The 17141-nt window shown below is 36.6% G+C and overlaps 1 protein-coding gene across 5 annotated transcripts in view; it reads left to right on the top strand.

Annotated features, from left to right (window-relative positions):
* Positions 1-17141, top strand: part of SCRN3 (secernin 3) — a 34141-nt gene that overhangs the window by 3498 nt on the left and 13502 nt on the right. For 4 of the 5 annotated variants that reach the window (XM_037044426.1, XM_037044429.1, XM_037044428.1 and 1 more), the window contains exons 3-5: positions 543-724; positions 1180-1379; positions 3489-3701. In XM_037044426.1, coding sequence (XP_036900321.1) covers positions 543-724; positions 1180-1379; positions 3489-3701 — 595 coding nt within the window. The remainder of the gene's footprint in view (positions 1-542; positions 725-1179; positions 1380-3488; positions 3702-17141) is intronic. The other variant, XM_037044430.1, reaches the window with a different exon arrangement.

Below are 17141 nucleotides of genomic sequence, written 5' to 3'. Positions count from 1 at the left end.
CTGCTCTGGACATACCAGATGGATGGGCTTCTGTGACAATACCCTATGTTTAAGGGGTACCATGTGGAACTGATACCACTAACCAAGCAATACTGGGCACTGAGATTGAGAACTGCTTCCTTAAGCTTCAACTCACATATATCATCCTTTATAAAATGTTTCAAAATTTCACAATTAGAAACCATCTCTCTCCTGACCTTCTGTTCATCTGCCTTTTCTTCATGGCCCTTGTACTTTATGTTTTGTTGTATCTTAGTGTACAAGTCTTAGTTTCTTAAAAGTAAGATCTGTGTCTGATTTCATCTTTTAGCAGACTGCTTTATAATAGGAGATGCTTAGCAAATATATGACTTGAATAAATGCTTCAGGAGCAATTCTGAGTATGTTTTGTGGGTAATGACTTTATTATCGAAATTTTCAATTTAGTTATGATCACTCATTTCTTTCATAATGGTTATGCTTTCTGGTTGATTTTGAAGATTCCAGACTTTGACAATTTTTATTTTTTGGTTTTATGGTTGTTGCTATGACTTTCTTTACAGTGTACTTACATAGAAATTGATCAAGTTCCTGAAACATATGCTGTTGTTCTCAGTCGCCCAGCTTGGTTGTGGGGAGCAGAAATGGGAGCCAATGAGCATGGAGTTTGCATTGGGAATGAAGCTGTCTGGGGAAGAGAAGACGTTTCGGATGAAGAGGCACTGCTGGGCATGGACCTTGTCAGGTTATTTTTCTGTTATATTTTTTGCACTTTAGAACTTGTCTAAATTTTAAATTTTGGTGTAACTTTTACATATTTCATTTTTCTACTTTTTCTTTTTTCTTGGACTTTGATACTTTATAGTTTGTGTGGGAAATGCTGTAAAGTACTGGCATGCAATGTAAAGACTTTCAAATATCATTGATTGGGAGAGGCTACCTGAGGGTCAGAGGTGAAGTAACTTGACGATAAAGTACCGAGTTGGAACTTGACATTGGCCTATTTGACTCCACAATCTTTGTTTTCAGTTGCAAATTGACTTCAGGAGGAGAAGTTTTGAAGTTGGATGTTAGTTTATCTGTTAACTTGAAGAAGTATCTATTTTGAATGTAGGCACAAAATCTCATATGCATGAAACTATTTAAGCAAAATAATGGGAATTTATTTTTATTCTGAGAACTTTAATATTTTTATTTTAGACTTGGCCTTGAAAGAGCTGATACAGCCGAGAAAGCCCTTGATGTCATTGTTGATTTATTAGAAAAATACGGCCAGGGTGGAAATTGTTCGGAGGGTGGTATGGCTTTTAGCTATCACAACAGCTTCCTGATAGCTGATAGGAATGAGGCCTGGATTCTGGAGACTGCAGGGAAGTACTGGGCAGCAGAAAAAGTACAAGGTATGGACGACTTTTCATCATTTGTTTTACAATTAATAAATACCCCCTTAATTGCAGACATTGCATATAATTGTCTTCCGAGATTTGTAGTTTGGTGTACTGAAGGTTGAACTACAGGGGAAGTGAAAAAATTTTAAAGAACATACACTGAGAGCACCATAAAGAGCTTTTTTGAAAAGGAGGCATTATCTCTTTTTCATATCTTAAATATGAGTTTTTAAAACCTGTATATATTTTCTATACAGTAGCTGTTGGCTGTCTTATAGTGCTTTCCCAGTTTTTAATAATTCCTTACCATTTCTTTCTCTTTTTAACTTTGGGCTGAAGTGTACAATTTCATCACGTGTGGGGATGGCAGTAAGAAAGGGGGGTGGTGTTGGGTGGGGATGGATGTTTGTGGGCTTAGTGGTTGGAAACCGTATGTTGGTACAATAGTAGAACATACAAAAATTGGTAGTTGGTATAAGAGTAAAATACACAATTGGATTATTTTAGAATTCTTTGCTTTGTTTTCCATGGTTTCTTTGTGATCATATATTCCTCTTATTTTTCAAGTGAGAAAATCTGTATATGTGAAGTGAATTACTCAAGGCAGTGGGTGAAAGCCTTAGAACTTCAATCTTTCCATCTGAACTCTTAGTTCAGTCCTTTCACTAGAGTACAGTCTTGCGCTGAGGCACGATCACATACTTCTTGTGTACGTGCCTCCTGGGTCTCATGGTTTTACAAGGGAGATAAGATACACATATAAAAATATTCAATGATGCGAAAATGATACAGACACACAGATGCTGTAAACATTTGGAGAAGTAAAAGTGCTCGTGAGCCAGAGGCGTTCAGAAAGGCCTCATGAAGGTAGCCTTGAGCTTTGGAGGATTTGGATGTTATTTTTCACAAATGTTGCCAGTTTTGGTGGATGTTTTATATTTTTGCATGTGTGTTTACTAATACAACAGTAAAAAATACATTTAATTGAATTTAGAGTATTTTTCTTATTATGATAATTGCCCTGCTTGTGTCATTAGCACTTTTTGTTTTATGAAGTGTGCCACATGCAAGAGAAATGAATAAATGTATTCTTCTGAAAAAGATAGGCCCAACTCTGACTGGAGCTGGCTGGGCATCGTTCTGCAAAGTGAGGGGTCAGCATCATTAACCACTAGGGAAAAGCAAACTAAAATCACAATAAGGTATCAATATACTTCTCTCAGAATGGTTAAGATAAAAAATGACAGCACCAAATGCTTGTAAGAATGTGGACACTGGATCACTGATTCAGGAGCTGTAACAATGTACAGCTACTCTGGATAATAGTTGGGCAGTTTTTCAAAAAACTAAACGTGCCACCACCATAAAACCTTGCAATTGCAGTATTGTGCATTTGTCCAGAGAAATAAAAGCTTACATTCTCACAAGAATCTGTACATGAATATGTATAGCAGCTTTTTCCATGATGGCCCAAAACTGGAAGCAACTCAGATGCCCTTTAACTTGTGAATGGCTAAACAAGCTGTTGTACTTACACACTGTAGAATACTACTCAGCAGTAACAAGTAATGAACTGCTGACACGTGTAATAACCTGAATGAATCTGTAGAGAATTATACTGAATGAAAAAAGCCAAAAGGTTATATACTGCATGATTCTATTTATATAACATACTTAAATGACAGTGGTAGAAATGCATGACAGATTAGTGGTTGCCTGAGTTTCTTAAGGCGCTTGGGGTGGAAGCCAAGTGAGTGCAGCTATAAAATGGCAACCTGAGTGATCCTTGTGGTGATAAAAATATTCTACATCTTAACTATCCCAACACCAATATTTTGTTTGTGATATTATACAAGGAGTTACCATTGGAAGAAACTTGGTAAAGTATGTACAAGGTCTTTCTATTACTTCTTAAAACTGCGTGTGGATCTATAGCAAAATAAAGAAGTTTAATTTAAAAAGCAATTCATTCATCTTTTTGAATATGTAATAGATGCCTATGATACAAAATTTAGAAATCTATGTTCACATTTAAATAGTGATTAAGAATCATAATGTACAGATAGCTACATTATGTTAAATATCACTTTTCTTCTCCCTTTACCTCTTCCTTGAAAACAGAGGGAGTTCGGAATATTTCTAATCAGCTTTCAATAACAACGAAGATTGATCGGGAACACCCAGACATGAGAAACTATGCTAAACAGAAAGGTTGGTGGGATGGTACAAAGGAGTTTGATTTTGCGGCAACATACTCTTACATCAACACAGCCAAGATGATGGTTTCACCAGGCAGATACTGTGAAGGCTACAGACTTCTCAATAAACACAAAGGTAATAATTTAAATAATATCAAAATGAAAAATTATATTTTGCATGGCAATAATATGGGTATGATCAAAGTGTTTTTGAGAAATTATTCTTAGTAAAGATATAGTTTTATTTAAACTATAAACATTGTGATATTATAAGCTATTTTTTAAGATGACTGAAGGGCTGTATAATTATGAGAAGGTAATGACTCTTTTTTCAAGGACAAGTTTGAATTTATAATTCTCAGACCCTTTTTGAAGTTCTTACTAATGTTCTTAAATCCAAATGAGGATTGCTTTTCTTCTCAAAGTTCATTGGAACATGAAAACAGAGTTCTTGGACTACAGTTGTTGCTTCTTTCATTTATCTTTGATAATATAATTATTGGTTACTTGTTTACAAAAGTTATAACGAGACCTGGTCAAAAAGACAAATGGAGCAGATTAAGAATTTCCACTTTCCACTCCCAAACTCTAGAAATGCTGAACAAAATATTTAAACATTAAAGACATATATAGCTAAGTTCGGACGTAAGAAGAGGAAATCACTAGGTAGCAAATGTGAGGAGAGAACACATAGTGTTAGCAGGATTTGAGATGTCTGCTTCCCTCGCAGCCCTCTTTCTCTCTCTGTCATAGTGTGGGGTGGGGGGTGTGGAGGGAAGGTGAGTGGGGACCAGATATAAGCTTTAGAGGCTAATTTTAACATTTATGAGAATATAGGTGTCTAGGTGAAAGACCCATTTGGGGAGCAGGAACTGAGCTCCTTACCAAGATTACAGTGTGCAAACTGCTGCCCTGCTCCCTGCCCAGAGTTCCAGCCTGGGATTGGGTTGTCTGCTGTCTCAGGCTTTGGGTCCAGAAGTCACCTGTGAGAGACTGACCTCTGAGATACACATATTTTGTAGGCACAGCTAGGGCCACCTGTGCTATTCTGAGAAACAAACACTGGTTTGGAACCAGTAAACCATGCAGGTTCCCAGCATACCTATATCTATGAGAATATGATATGATATCTGATATTTGATATGATAAATAGGTAGATTTTTTACTCAAAACTTTCTATCCAAATAGTAAACATGCTATAATGAATCTGTATGTAACTGCCACTGAAAACATTTAAGTTTCATGCACATTCAGAGGAAAGCTTGTAGTTTCTACATTTACAATGCATAATTTCTACTGTTGTGTCCTAAAGTTAACTGATATTTTTTTCTACATTATCTAACCTGCTGTTAATCTCACCTAGTGACATTTTCACTTCTATTATTGTAGTTTTCATTTCTACATGTTTTTTATATATCTCCTATTATTTTATTCATTGTCTTCATGTTTTTATTTAAGTCCTTGAAGTCCTTAAATATTCAGCATATTTAAAATAGCTGTTTTAGCATCTTGGTCTGCGGGCTTCATTATCTCTGTAATTTCTGGGTCTGTTTCTGTTGTTTTAATTTTCTTCTGTTTTTTGGGTCACAGTTTCCTGTTTGCTCATGTATCTATTTTTTTCTTTCTTTCTTTCTTGTTGTTCAGTTATGGTTGTTCCATCTTTTCCCCCCCTTGCTCACCCCAACCCAGTCTGTCCCCTCATGTATCTAATTTTTGATGAGGTGGTTGACATTGTAGATTTTATTTGTTGAGTGCTGGATTTTATTTTATCCCTTTAAACAGTGTTGGGCTGTGTTTTATCATTTAGTTAAGTTACTTATAGAATGGTTTCATCTTTCTTGGGCTTGTTTTTAAGCTTTACAGGGTAGCTCTAGAGTAACCTTTGCTTTAGGACTGGTTTATTCCCACTACTTAGGAATGTCATCCTTCTGGAATCTCCATCGAATGCACTGTGTATTAAACAAGATCTCTGTACTCCCCTCCAGCTGATGGGAACTCAATAGATTCCCAGCCCTCTGTTAGATTTATGAACATTTTAATTCATAGTTCCTGGCAATTGCTCTTTCCTTAAAATTTGTTTTTTGGCTCTCGGAAGTTTTACTGTGTACGTGTGTGTGTGCAAATTGGTATTCAGGCAGAGAGGCTTATATTCGGATTTTTAGAACTTTTTGAGGGGTAGCTCCTTCTTCTTCAGTGCTCTGCTCTGCAAAGTCTAGCCAATAGTGTCTCCCTGAACTTCAATCTCTTTTTCCTCAACTTAGAGTAGTCTTTGGCTAGTCCTCTCTCCTCCTCCGTACACTGTGCTCTGGAAATTGCCTCCAACAACACCGAACTGGATTCAGTACGACGGTAGAGCTTGCCTTGTTTGGTTCCTGTCTTTCAGGAATCATAATCTTACTCCACCTGTTGTCCAGGGTCCAAAACCAGTTTTCTATTTTTGCCTAGTTTTCTGGTTTTATTTTTCTAGAGTAGGAGGGTAATTCTGGACCCTGTTGTTCCTTCGCAGTTGGAAGCAGAAGTCCTATTTACATTATAGTAAGTGTTTCTCTGCAGTATAGAGGAGATACACAGTTCTTATTCAATAATATACATTGTTATTATGAACTGCACATGAGCACAATTACTATAAAGTCCATTAGAGTTAAATAAATAGGTAGCAATGTTTTACATTCTTTCTATATACAAAAATTCTTATTATATTATTATATAGGTTTTAAAAGTGTTTTAGTAATATTTAGGGAAATTGAGTTTTTAAATATGAGCTAGTAATACATTATTATTATTCCCATATAAAACAATAGACTCCAGACTCTTGCTATTTTATATCTTCTCAGCTATTTTAGATTTAGGTAAGGATGATGTATGTTTTATAGTAACCACCTATACAGGGGCCTCTATTACTTATGGCCTACCAGGACTCTATCAGAGGAAAATTCCCTTTGAAGATGATTACAAAGAAAAATATTATAAACACATGAGCAAATTCAATACTGAGAGAAAAACAATCCACAGATCCAACAAATGTATGAAATTCACAAATGGGACAACTAGAGCTAACAGAAAGAAGTTTAAAACAGTAAGGTTAAAATTTTCAAAGCTATCTGATAATATTAAGGAATCATTATTTAAAAATTCAGGTGTAATCATGGTGCTTGGTTATGTTTCTAAAGTTTCTTCTTATAGATGCATACTGAACTACATACTATAGATGGTATTACATGACTGGGATTTCCTTCAAAATACTTTGGTGGGAGGGGTACTTGATAACTGTTGACGCAGTGATGAATAGATGAGGATTCATTGCATAATTTTTCTAGATTTTTACCTGTTGGAAACTTTCTGTAATAAAAAGTTAAAAAAAAAGTAAAAATGGTCAAAGATATAAAGGAATAAAATCTATAAAGCAAAAGTAATTATGAAGAAAACCATATGAACTTAAAAATTCTAAAATACATAGAAATTCTTTTTTTTTGAAAGATGTTATTTATTTATCTTTTTAGAGGGGAAAGGAAGGAGAGAAGGAGAAAAATATCAATGTATGGTTGCTTCTCGTGAGTCCCCTGCTGGGAACTGGCCTGCAACCCAGGCATGTGCCCTGACTGGGAATCGAACCTCGATTGTCTGGTTCGCAGGCTTGTGCTCAATCCACTGAGCTACACTAGCCAGGGCAAGAAATTCTAAAAATAAAAATGTAATCATTGAAGCAAAAGTAACAACTGTTAAACGTTAAGTATTTAGAAAATGCAGATGACCAAAAAGGAAGAAATCCACTCATAATGAGCACTTAGACTCACTTAATATTAAAATTTTTTAATTGCAAAGGTAAAATATGTCATTGTTAGCAGTTCTTTATGTCATATTTTTAATAAATACATACATGGCTTATTTTTAAAAATAAAAATAGGCCAGTATTGTATATACTTAATTTTATTTTTGAGTCCTTTTTAAAGGTTATATCTTATTAATTATGCTATTACAGTCATCATGATTTTTACCCCTCTGCCCCCCTCCACCCAGCGCCCTCCACTCCCTCAAATAACCCCCCACCATTGTTCATATTCTTGGGTCATATGTATAAGTTCTTTGGCTACTCCATTTCCTATACTGTACTTTATATCCCCATGGTGATTCTGTAACTACCTATTTGTATTAGTCCCCTTAAAACCTCCTCACCCATCCTCTACACCCTCCTCCCATCTGGCAACCGTCTGAGATGGCGTCTCAGATATGGCGCCAGCCTGCCAGCTCCATGGCTTTGCAGAGGCAGGGCTCAGAAAAGGGTAAATGGCCTCTGCTCTCCCAGACGCCAGCTACTTCAGCCTCTCCCAGGATGCCACTGGTCCCCATCAAGCTGCCACCCCAATGCTGAATGGAGCTCAGAGGGAGTGAGTCTGAGTAGGTGAGTCTGCATGTGGGTTCTTTAAGAGGAACTGCTTGGGGCTCCAGAATTTTCTTCCACTGACTCAATCACCACTGGTTTTTTGCAGTCAGAAGTTGTGGGGACTTATCTTCCTGGCACTGGAACCCTGGGCTGGGGATCCGTACTCCCAAGATAACCCTTCTGAATTTTTATCCACCACACGTGGCTGTGAGACCACTGTTCTATGTCTGCACCCCTCCTACCAGTCTGGATGGATGTGGTTTCTTTAATTCCATAGTTTCCAGTCTTCCATTCAACCCAATTTCTGATGGTTCTGAGTGAAGGTTGTTGTGTCGTTTAGTTGTAATTTTGATGTGGTTGTGTGAAGAGGTAAGTCATGCCTGCCTATGCCGCCATCTTGACTGGAAGTCTCTATACTCTATTTTAAACTACTTTTAATTGGGAATGTCACTCCACATCTTTTGTTATCATTTACTCTAAAATGCTTTAAATTTTCCCTTGTGATTTCTGACTCATGGATTTTGAGAAGTGTGTTAATTTCTACATATCTGGAGGTTTTCTAGGTATTTTATTGTTATTGATTTCAGTTCTTTAAAATTTAATGAGACTTATTTTGTGGCCTAGCATGTGGTCTGTCTCGGTGTACAAAATATACATTATGCGGTCAGATATAGTGTTTTATATATATCAATTAGGTCAGTTAGCTCAGGGTGATTATTGTGATTATCTGTGTCTTTATTAATTTTTTTAAAGATTTTTTAATTTATTTATCTTTAGAGGGACGGAGAGAAATATCAATGTATGGTTGCCTCTTGTGAGTCCCCTGCTGGGAACTGGCCTGCAACCCAGGCATGTGCCCTGACTGGGAATTGAACCATGATACTCTGGTTTGCAGGCCCGCACTCAATCCACTGAGCTACACCAGCCAGGTCTTCTTTATTAATGTTTTTATTTTTGAATATATTTAGAGAAGAGTGCAAAAATTTCCAATTACATTTATGAAAATCTCTATATTTCCCTCTTATTCTGTCAGATTTGCTTCATGTTTTTTGAAGCTCCATTATATATTTAAGTGCATATATTTTTATAATTTTTTTTGTTTTAGAGACAGGGAGAGAGAGAGAGAGACAGAAACATAGATTTGTTTTTCTACCTATTTATGTATTCATTAGTTTATTCTTATATGTGTCCTGACTGGGGATCAAACCCACAACCTTAGCATATTGCAATAAAGCTCTAACCAACTGAGCTACCCAGCCAGGCCACGTTTATACTTGTTATGTCTTTCTGTTGAATTGGTCCTTTTATCATTAGGAAATATTATTTCTAACTGTAATACTCTTTTTGTTGAAGTCAATTTTAGCATATCCTTCTTCTGCTTATTGTGTACATGGTATATGTTTACTGATTCTTTTGCTTTCAAACTATCTGTGTCTTTATATTTAAAGTGCATTTCTTGTAAAAAGCATATAGTTTGGTCTTTTTAAAAAAACATTTTGATAAGTTCTGCTTTTAATTATAATATATAGTTCACTAACATTTAATGTAAGCTAGTTTTGTTTCTAGATAAGATGGTGCAAAACATTCCATTTTGTCTCTTCCTCTGAATGTAACCAAAAAATGGGAAATACTCCATGCAGCAGCTGTCTGAGGATTCTTGAAAATAAAAAAGAGCAAGAAATAAGAGAAAGAAGCTAAAACTCAAAATAGGAATGATCTAACAGTGAATTTCATAGTTTGTTCCTTCCATATCACTCAGCCTGGCTTCAAATAGTGTGGATCCTGGACATGTACACTGGGTGTGAACACACAGTGGATGCAAAGTCACATGACATAATGCTGTAATCCACATGACACAATCCAAAATCAGTCAGTACAGGCCGGGGTGAAAGTAGGTTTACAGTTGTGAGTATGCAAAATGCAGTTTAGTCTTGTATTATTATTTATTATTGTATTATTTTGCATTGAACAGCTGTAAGCCTATTTTTACCCCACACTGTATGTGAAAAATCAAGAAAATATTAAAAACTCATAAGGAAAAAGACTATTTACAAGTACTAATATGTACCAACCAGAAGATGACGTAGGTGTTGAACTCACTAGACAAAGACATCAGAGTAGCTATTTTTAAGGGTGATATGAATGGGAAGGTAGAGCCTCTCAGTGGAGAAATAAAGCTTTAAAAAAGAACTGAGTAGAAATTTTATCATTGAAAGGCACAATAACTGAAGTGAAAAATTTATTGTTGGGTTCAATAGAAGAATCGAGATGATAGGGGACAGAATCAGTGAACCTGAAGGTAAGTCAAGAAAGAGAAAAAATGGAAACAAACCAAAACAGCAGAGACATGGGACTGTGGAATATTACCCAAATGTCTAAGAACTCACATCATTGGAGTCTCAGAAGGAGAGAAGAGTGTAATACAAATACATTTTTTGAATACTTAATGGATGAAAACTTCTCAAAATGGCAAAAAATTTAAACTGACAGATTCAGGATAGCAAACCCCAAACAAGACAAACCCATATCCATGCCTGAATACACACACCTCTGAAAGAAAAAGAGAAAAAAAATTGAAAGCACCTAAGAAAACAACACATAATACACAGGTTCATTACAAACCATTATGATATAAGGCAGTGAAAAAATATTTTTAAAGTTCTGAAAGAAAAGATCTACCAACCCCCAGTATTCTATATCCAGCCAAAATATTCTTCAGGAATGAAGGGGAGAGAAAAAAATCCTGACATGTAGGAAAATTAGGCAGCTACTTTGTTCCCAGTAGCCCTGTGCTAAAGGAAATGCTGGAGAAGTGTTTTAGGTAGAAGGGATGTGTTACCAAAGGAAAACATGGAAATAAAGGAGTGAAATAACCACAGAAATGGTAAGTATTGGGGTAAATATTACTAAGTTTCTCCTCTTAAGATCTTAAAAAAATGTCTGGCAGTTATGCAAAATTTACATCTCTCTCTCTCTCTTGTACAATTTAACCTACTTTTTAAAAAAGATTTTATTTTTTAGAGCAGGGAAGGGAGGGAAAGAGAGGAAGACAAACATCAGTGTGTGGTTGCCTCTAGTGCACCCCCCACTGGGAACCTGACCTGGAATCCAGGCATGTGTCCTAATTTGGGAATCGAACCCGGGACCCCCTGGTTTGCAGGCTGATGCCCAATCCACTGAGCCACACCAGCCAGGTTTATCTGCATTAGTTTTATATTTCTAGTCGTGAACAATGGATTCACCATGTTTTCACTGTTGACTTAACATATCACACAAACACTTGGAAATAAATCTACAGTTGAGCCCTGAACAACACAAGTTTGAACAACACAAGTTTGAACTGTGCTCTTTTCCCATTTTTATATTTAGTTCCTACTAACTCTTAAAAAATAATTTCTAATGTATCTTTGTCTTTTTGTTTCCAAATAATTCCAGAAAAACTACTTTTTCTTTTTTAAATATATTTTATTGATTATGCCATTAAAGTTGCCCCATTTCCCCCCTTTATTCCCCTCCACACTGCACACCCCTCCCTCCACATTCCCCCCCTTTAGTTCACATCCATGTGTCATAAGTTCTTTAGCTTCTACATTTGCCACACTACTCTTGCCCTCCCCCTGTCTATTTTCTCCCAACCGTCTATGCTACTTATTCTCTGTACCTTCTCCCCATCTCTCCTCCTCCCACTCCCCTGTTGCTAACCCTCCATGTGATCTCCATTTCTGTGGTTCCACTTCTGATCTAGCTGTCTGCTTAGTTTGCTTTTGTTTTAGGTGTGGTTGTTAATAACTATGAGTTTGCTATCCTTTCACTGTTCATATTTTTTATCTTCCTTTTCTTAGATAAGTCTCTTTAACATTTCATATAATAAGGGGTTGGTGATGATGAACTCTTTGAACTTGGCCTTATCTGAGAAGCCCTTTATCTGCCCTTTGATTTAAATGAAACCTTTGCTGGATAGAGCAGTCTTGGCTGTAGGTCTTTGGATTTCATGACTTGGAATACTTCTTTCCAGCCCCTTCTTGCCTGTAAGGTCTCTTTTGAGAAATCCACTGACAGTCTGATGGGTACTCCTTTGTAGGTGACTGTCCCCTTATCCCTTGCTGCTTCTAGAATTCTCTCCTTCATTTTAATCTTGGCTAATGTAATGATGATGTGCCTTGGTGTGTTCCTCCTTGGGTCCACCTTCTTTGGGACTCTCTGAGCTTCCTGGATTTCCTGGAAGTCTATTTCCTTTGCCAGACTGGGGAAGTTCTCCTTTATTATTTGTTCAAATATGTTTTCCACTTGTGGCTGTTTCTTTTCCCCTTCTGGTACCCCTATAATTCGGATGTTGGGACGTTTAAAGATGTCCTGGAGGTTCCTAAGCCTCTCCTCATTTTTTGAATTCTTGTTTCTTCATTCTTTTCTGGTTGCATGTTTCTTTATTCCTTCTGGTTGACTCCATTGATTTGAATCCCAGTTTTCTTTCCATCACTATTGGTTCCCTGTGCATTTTGCTTCATTTCACTTAGTGTAGCCTTCATTTTTTCATCTAATTTGCAACCAAAATCAGCCAGTTCTGTGAGCATCCTGATCACCAGTGTTTTGAACTGTGCATCTGATAGGTTGGCTGTCTCTTGGTCGCTTAGAAGTATTGGTTCTGGGGCTTTGAGTTGTTCTTCTGCTTGAGCCATAATGTTTTGGTCTTGTCGCTCCTGTTACATATGAGGGGGAAAGCTTAGGTGTTCACCAGTGTGGGTCAACCCAGTTGCTGGGTTACAACTGGGGGTGGGGTCAGAGAGGGAGTGATGGCTTTTGTTCCACTCTCTCTTGGATTTCGGTCCCCTCTACCACTTCCCGTAAGGAAATTGGGCCCTTCTGATGCTGGTTCCCGGGTGGGTGGGCTTATGTACATTCTAGGATCCTGTGGGTCTCTCCAACAAACTCTCCTGTGAGGCTGGGAGCCCCTCCCGGCACCTCAACCCCCAAAAGTTTTTCCAATTGGTGCTTTTAGGCTTTATTTCCCATCACTGGGGCCCTGTGTCGCACAGTCTGTCTCACTGCCCTTTTTTTTTTGCCTAGTTTATCTGCACACGAATGTGTGTCCTGGGTCAGCCAACTGCCTTACGCTCCTTGTTTCCTCCCTGCACCTGGTTCTGCCAACCACTGCCTCTTCCTGCCAGGACCCCTCTCCGCTGGCTGCCAACTTTGCCCCTCTTACTGGTCTGGATGAATGGTTCATTGTAGTCAGACTTTGGTACAGTTCAGTTTTCTGTCTGTTTTGGTTGTGTTTTTGTTTCCAGATCTTTGTTGTCATTAAATTTGGTTGTGCGAGGAGGTACAGTATTTCCACCTATGTCTCCATCTTGGCCGGAAGTCCCAAGAAAAATAACTCTTATTTAAGAAGATTATTAATTTGCATATAACTGCTAAAATGGTCAGTCCACTAACAAGAAAATATGATATATCTTCCTTCACGTGAAGTATAAAATAATTCTTTAAAGCAGTCAGAAGCAACTACTCATAGATCAGTCAATGATTGATACTTGCTTCCCAGGAATTCATTAAACAAATTCTGATATGTTAGTTATTTAGTACGGGAGAAAAACAAGTTTGTGACAGTGTTTTTAGAATGCCCTAATATCATTGTTTTTGATGTATTTAGTATCTTATATTTTGATTTCCAGAGGTATGTTTTATCATTTGAAAATTTTTCTATAAAGTTGTTTTAAAGATTTTATTTATACTTAGAGAGAGGGAAAGGTAAGGACAAAGAGAGGGAGAGAAACATTAATGTGTGGTTGCCTCTTGTGTGCCCCCCAACTGGGGACCTGGCCTGCAATCCATGTTCCCTGACTGGGAATCGAACCGGCAACCCTTTAGTTTGCAGGCCTGCACTCAGTGTACAGAGCTACAGCAGCCAGGGCTCTATAAAGTTTCTTAATGTTACCATAGTTTATCATTTTATAGATTATTTAAACTATATTTTTTCATGTGGATAGGTATATAGAAAATGCTAAAATGTGTTATTCTAAGGATTTTAGTTTTAGACTAATTACTGGAAAAGTAGAGACAGGAATAGCACCTACTTCCATTTATTAAAAGCATGTCAAGGGCTAGACACTGTGTTAAGTGATTACTTTTCATCTTCAAACAACCGTGTGAAGTAGGTATTATCTTCATTTTACAAATTAGGAAATTGTGCTCTTCATTTACCTCCTCTATGAAACTGGAAAAAAAAGGTGGACTCTCTTTCTTTGAATTTCTCTTAGCACCTAGTGTTGCACTAGTGTGTTGTGTGCACTTAATAAGTGTTTTTGATTAAAATTTAAAAGGATTGCTTTAAATTATAATTTGCTCACAGTTTAACAAAGATTACTGTTGTGCACTTTTTTTGGCAATAAACTTAAGTCTTCAGGACATAAAATTAGCAGGCCTTCTTAAAAAATGAAAACAACACATAATTAAAGTGGAGAGGAAAATGCCAAGAATCTTAAGGTTTATGGTAATTAAACAAAAGGAAGAAAAATAGAAATGATTACAAATTAATTAGGCACTGCATCATAATAATTAATTCTATTTTTTAACTACAAAATAATTGAAAAATATATTTGAAATGTACATATGATTATAGCAATAGATGTACCTGACAGGAAACTTATTTTTCTCCCCAAGTTTAAAGTACAGTTCATCCAGCTTTTTGTTCTTTGCCAAAAAAGTAAATGTCTTCCCAGCACTTTTATAGAAAATAGTCTACTAGTACATTATGGTTAATTTTTTCTATGATTTTTCTAGATGGAAGAGCTTAGCTCCTCTTTCCAACTATCCCTGATAGCTATTAACTGTGCTGCATGTATATCCAAATTATATCTATATTCACTCGTGTATTTTAAATAACTAGTTTAAATTGCAATGACATTGCACCCTGTGTTTTGCATTCATTTTAGTAAACCTGCCGCTGCAGTCTCAGTACTTATTCAATGCTTGCTAGTGGATTACTTATAGCTATCCTACTCAAGTGATCATATAAATCCTCCTTTCATTTTGAGAATTGTAGGTTTTGAATACAGAAAACATTTTCATAATACCTATATTATTGCAGAGTTGTGGTTCTGACACTGTTTTCATTTAAACTTGCCATTTATAGGAATTTAGATTTGAATCATTTTAAAATCTCAGTGGGTGCAGAAGCTCTGTGTCTGATGGGTGTGGATGGTGATGGGTGTGGATGGTAGGCTTTTGCTTTAATGTTTAGTTTTAATATTAAGGCTTCTTTTCAGTTGCACTTTTTTTTCTCTTTTGTATTCTTTTTCAAATTTAACAGAAAGATATTACTCCTGTAATGAGTATTTATAAATTACTTTTCTTGAGTTTGAAGTCATAGCTATACTATGGAGGAAATGAAAATTTGCTGTTAATTTAAAACAGTTGATAGCTTACATGATTAACTGTGGGTGGAACAATAGATTATTTTATATGAAAGTCAATTTTATTTTAATTTAAAATGTTAAAAATTCACAATTTGGGTATAGACTTGCTGTAAGCCTTTTTCTTTTACTTTTTTCCCACATATCATTGGAATAGGGGAAATTGTTGCTTTTCACACTCTCTTTGTCTTTGTGAATTATTTTACTTTTTTATTCCTTTACTGTTATTGTAATAAAATTTTGGGAGAGAGGAAACAAATACCTGTGGTCAACTAACTATGTTAAATGAAAATTATTTGTTTCTTTAGATTTAATTTCAATACAGTAATTAAACATTTCCATATAAGGTATCTGAAAATACCTGATTGCAAGACTATATGTTTTTTTTAAAAACTGTACTTGCTACAGTGTGGGTCTACTATGTTCATTACTGTTACAGGCATACCTCGGGTGTATCACAGGTTTGATATTCATACTCAAGAAAGTAAATATTGTAATAAAGTGATTCACACCAATTTTTGGTTTCCCAGTGCCTATAAAAGTTATGTTTACATTATACTGTAGTCTATTAAGTGTGCAATAGCATTATGTCTAAAACTCAATGTATATACCTTAATTAAAAATAGTTTACTGCTAAAAAAATGCTAAGTATCACTTGAGCCTTCAGAGAGTTATAATTCTTTTTTGGGTGGTTGCCACAAATCTTCAGTTTGTAAAAAACAAAACATTTGTGAAGTGCGATAAAACAAGGTATTCCTGTATTAAGAAATTGATACCACTTCAGGGTAACAAGAGACTGGAGTATTTAATAAATGGGGGGCATAATAGCAGAGTGGTTAAAAGCATAGAGCTGGACTTCTGCTTCTGGTTTTGAAGGAGTTGCTAGCAGTGGTCTAACCTGCCCACAAGAATAACTATAAGAAGTGGAGGAGGCCCTGGCTGGTGTAGCTCATTGGATTGAGCGCGGGCCTGCGAACCACATGATCGCGGTTCGATTCCCAGTCAGGGCACAAGCCTGGGTTGCAGGCTGGTTCCCTGCAGGCCAACTCCCAGCAGGGGACACACGAAAGGCAACCATACATTGATGTTTCTCTCCCTCTAAAGATAAATAAATAAATAAATAAATAAATAATCTTAAAAAATAAAATAAAATACAGGAAAAATGACCTCAGAAAGAGCAAGGTAAGCAAGAGTGCATGAAGGGCAACAGAAACAATACACACATGGGTATTGACTGTTTAAAATAATAATATTATCTGACCAATGGTCACAGCTACAGTGCTCAAAAATCTGTTGTGCATGGATTTTGTGTGGTACTGAGATTATGCCTCCTACAGGCAGCTCCTGGCCGGTGACAAAGTATCAGGGAGACCAAGGCAGGCCCATTACTGCGATGCATGAGGCTCCTCTGGTGGCTGACTTTGGGTCGAGATCCCTGATAGTTTTGCTAGGCTTTCCTTAGATGGGATGGCAGTCTAGGATGTTTCCACCTGAACTTCATTCCCTCTCTACTGAACCCAGGTTCAGACTTGCATCACAGTTTCTCACACAGGCACTTTCCCTAATAAAATCTTTGTTATTTAATACCATGTGGTGGTATCTGCCTTTCAGAAGACCCAGATACCACCAGAACAGCGGAGTTAAATGTGTGAGACTGGCACAAAAGGTAGGTGACTGTAAGTAAAGTATTGTAAGATCTTGGTGTTAACTGGTAAATGGTGAAGAACTGATTTAAGGCAAACTGTAATAAGTTAAGAGAAATTAATAAAACAATAAATGAATGTAT

Source organism: Sturnira hondurensis, unplaced genomic scaffold (genome assembly GCF_014824575.4).
Source record: "Sturnira hondurensis isolate 20B ecotype Veracruz unplaced genomic scaffold, ASM1482457v3 Scaffold0004136, whole genome shotgun sequence".
Lineage (NCBI taxonomy): Eukaryota > Metazoa > Chordata > Mammalia > Chiroptera > Phyllostomidae > Sturnira > Sturnira hondurensis.
This window is presented reverse-complemented; position numbering and strand designations above follow the sequence as displayed.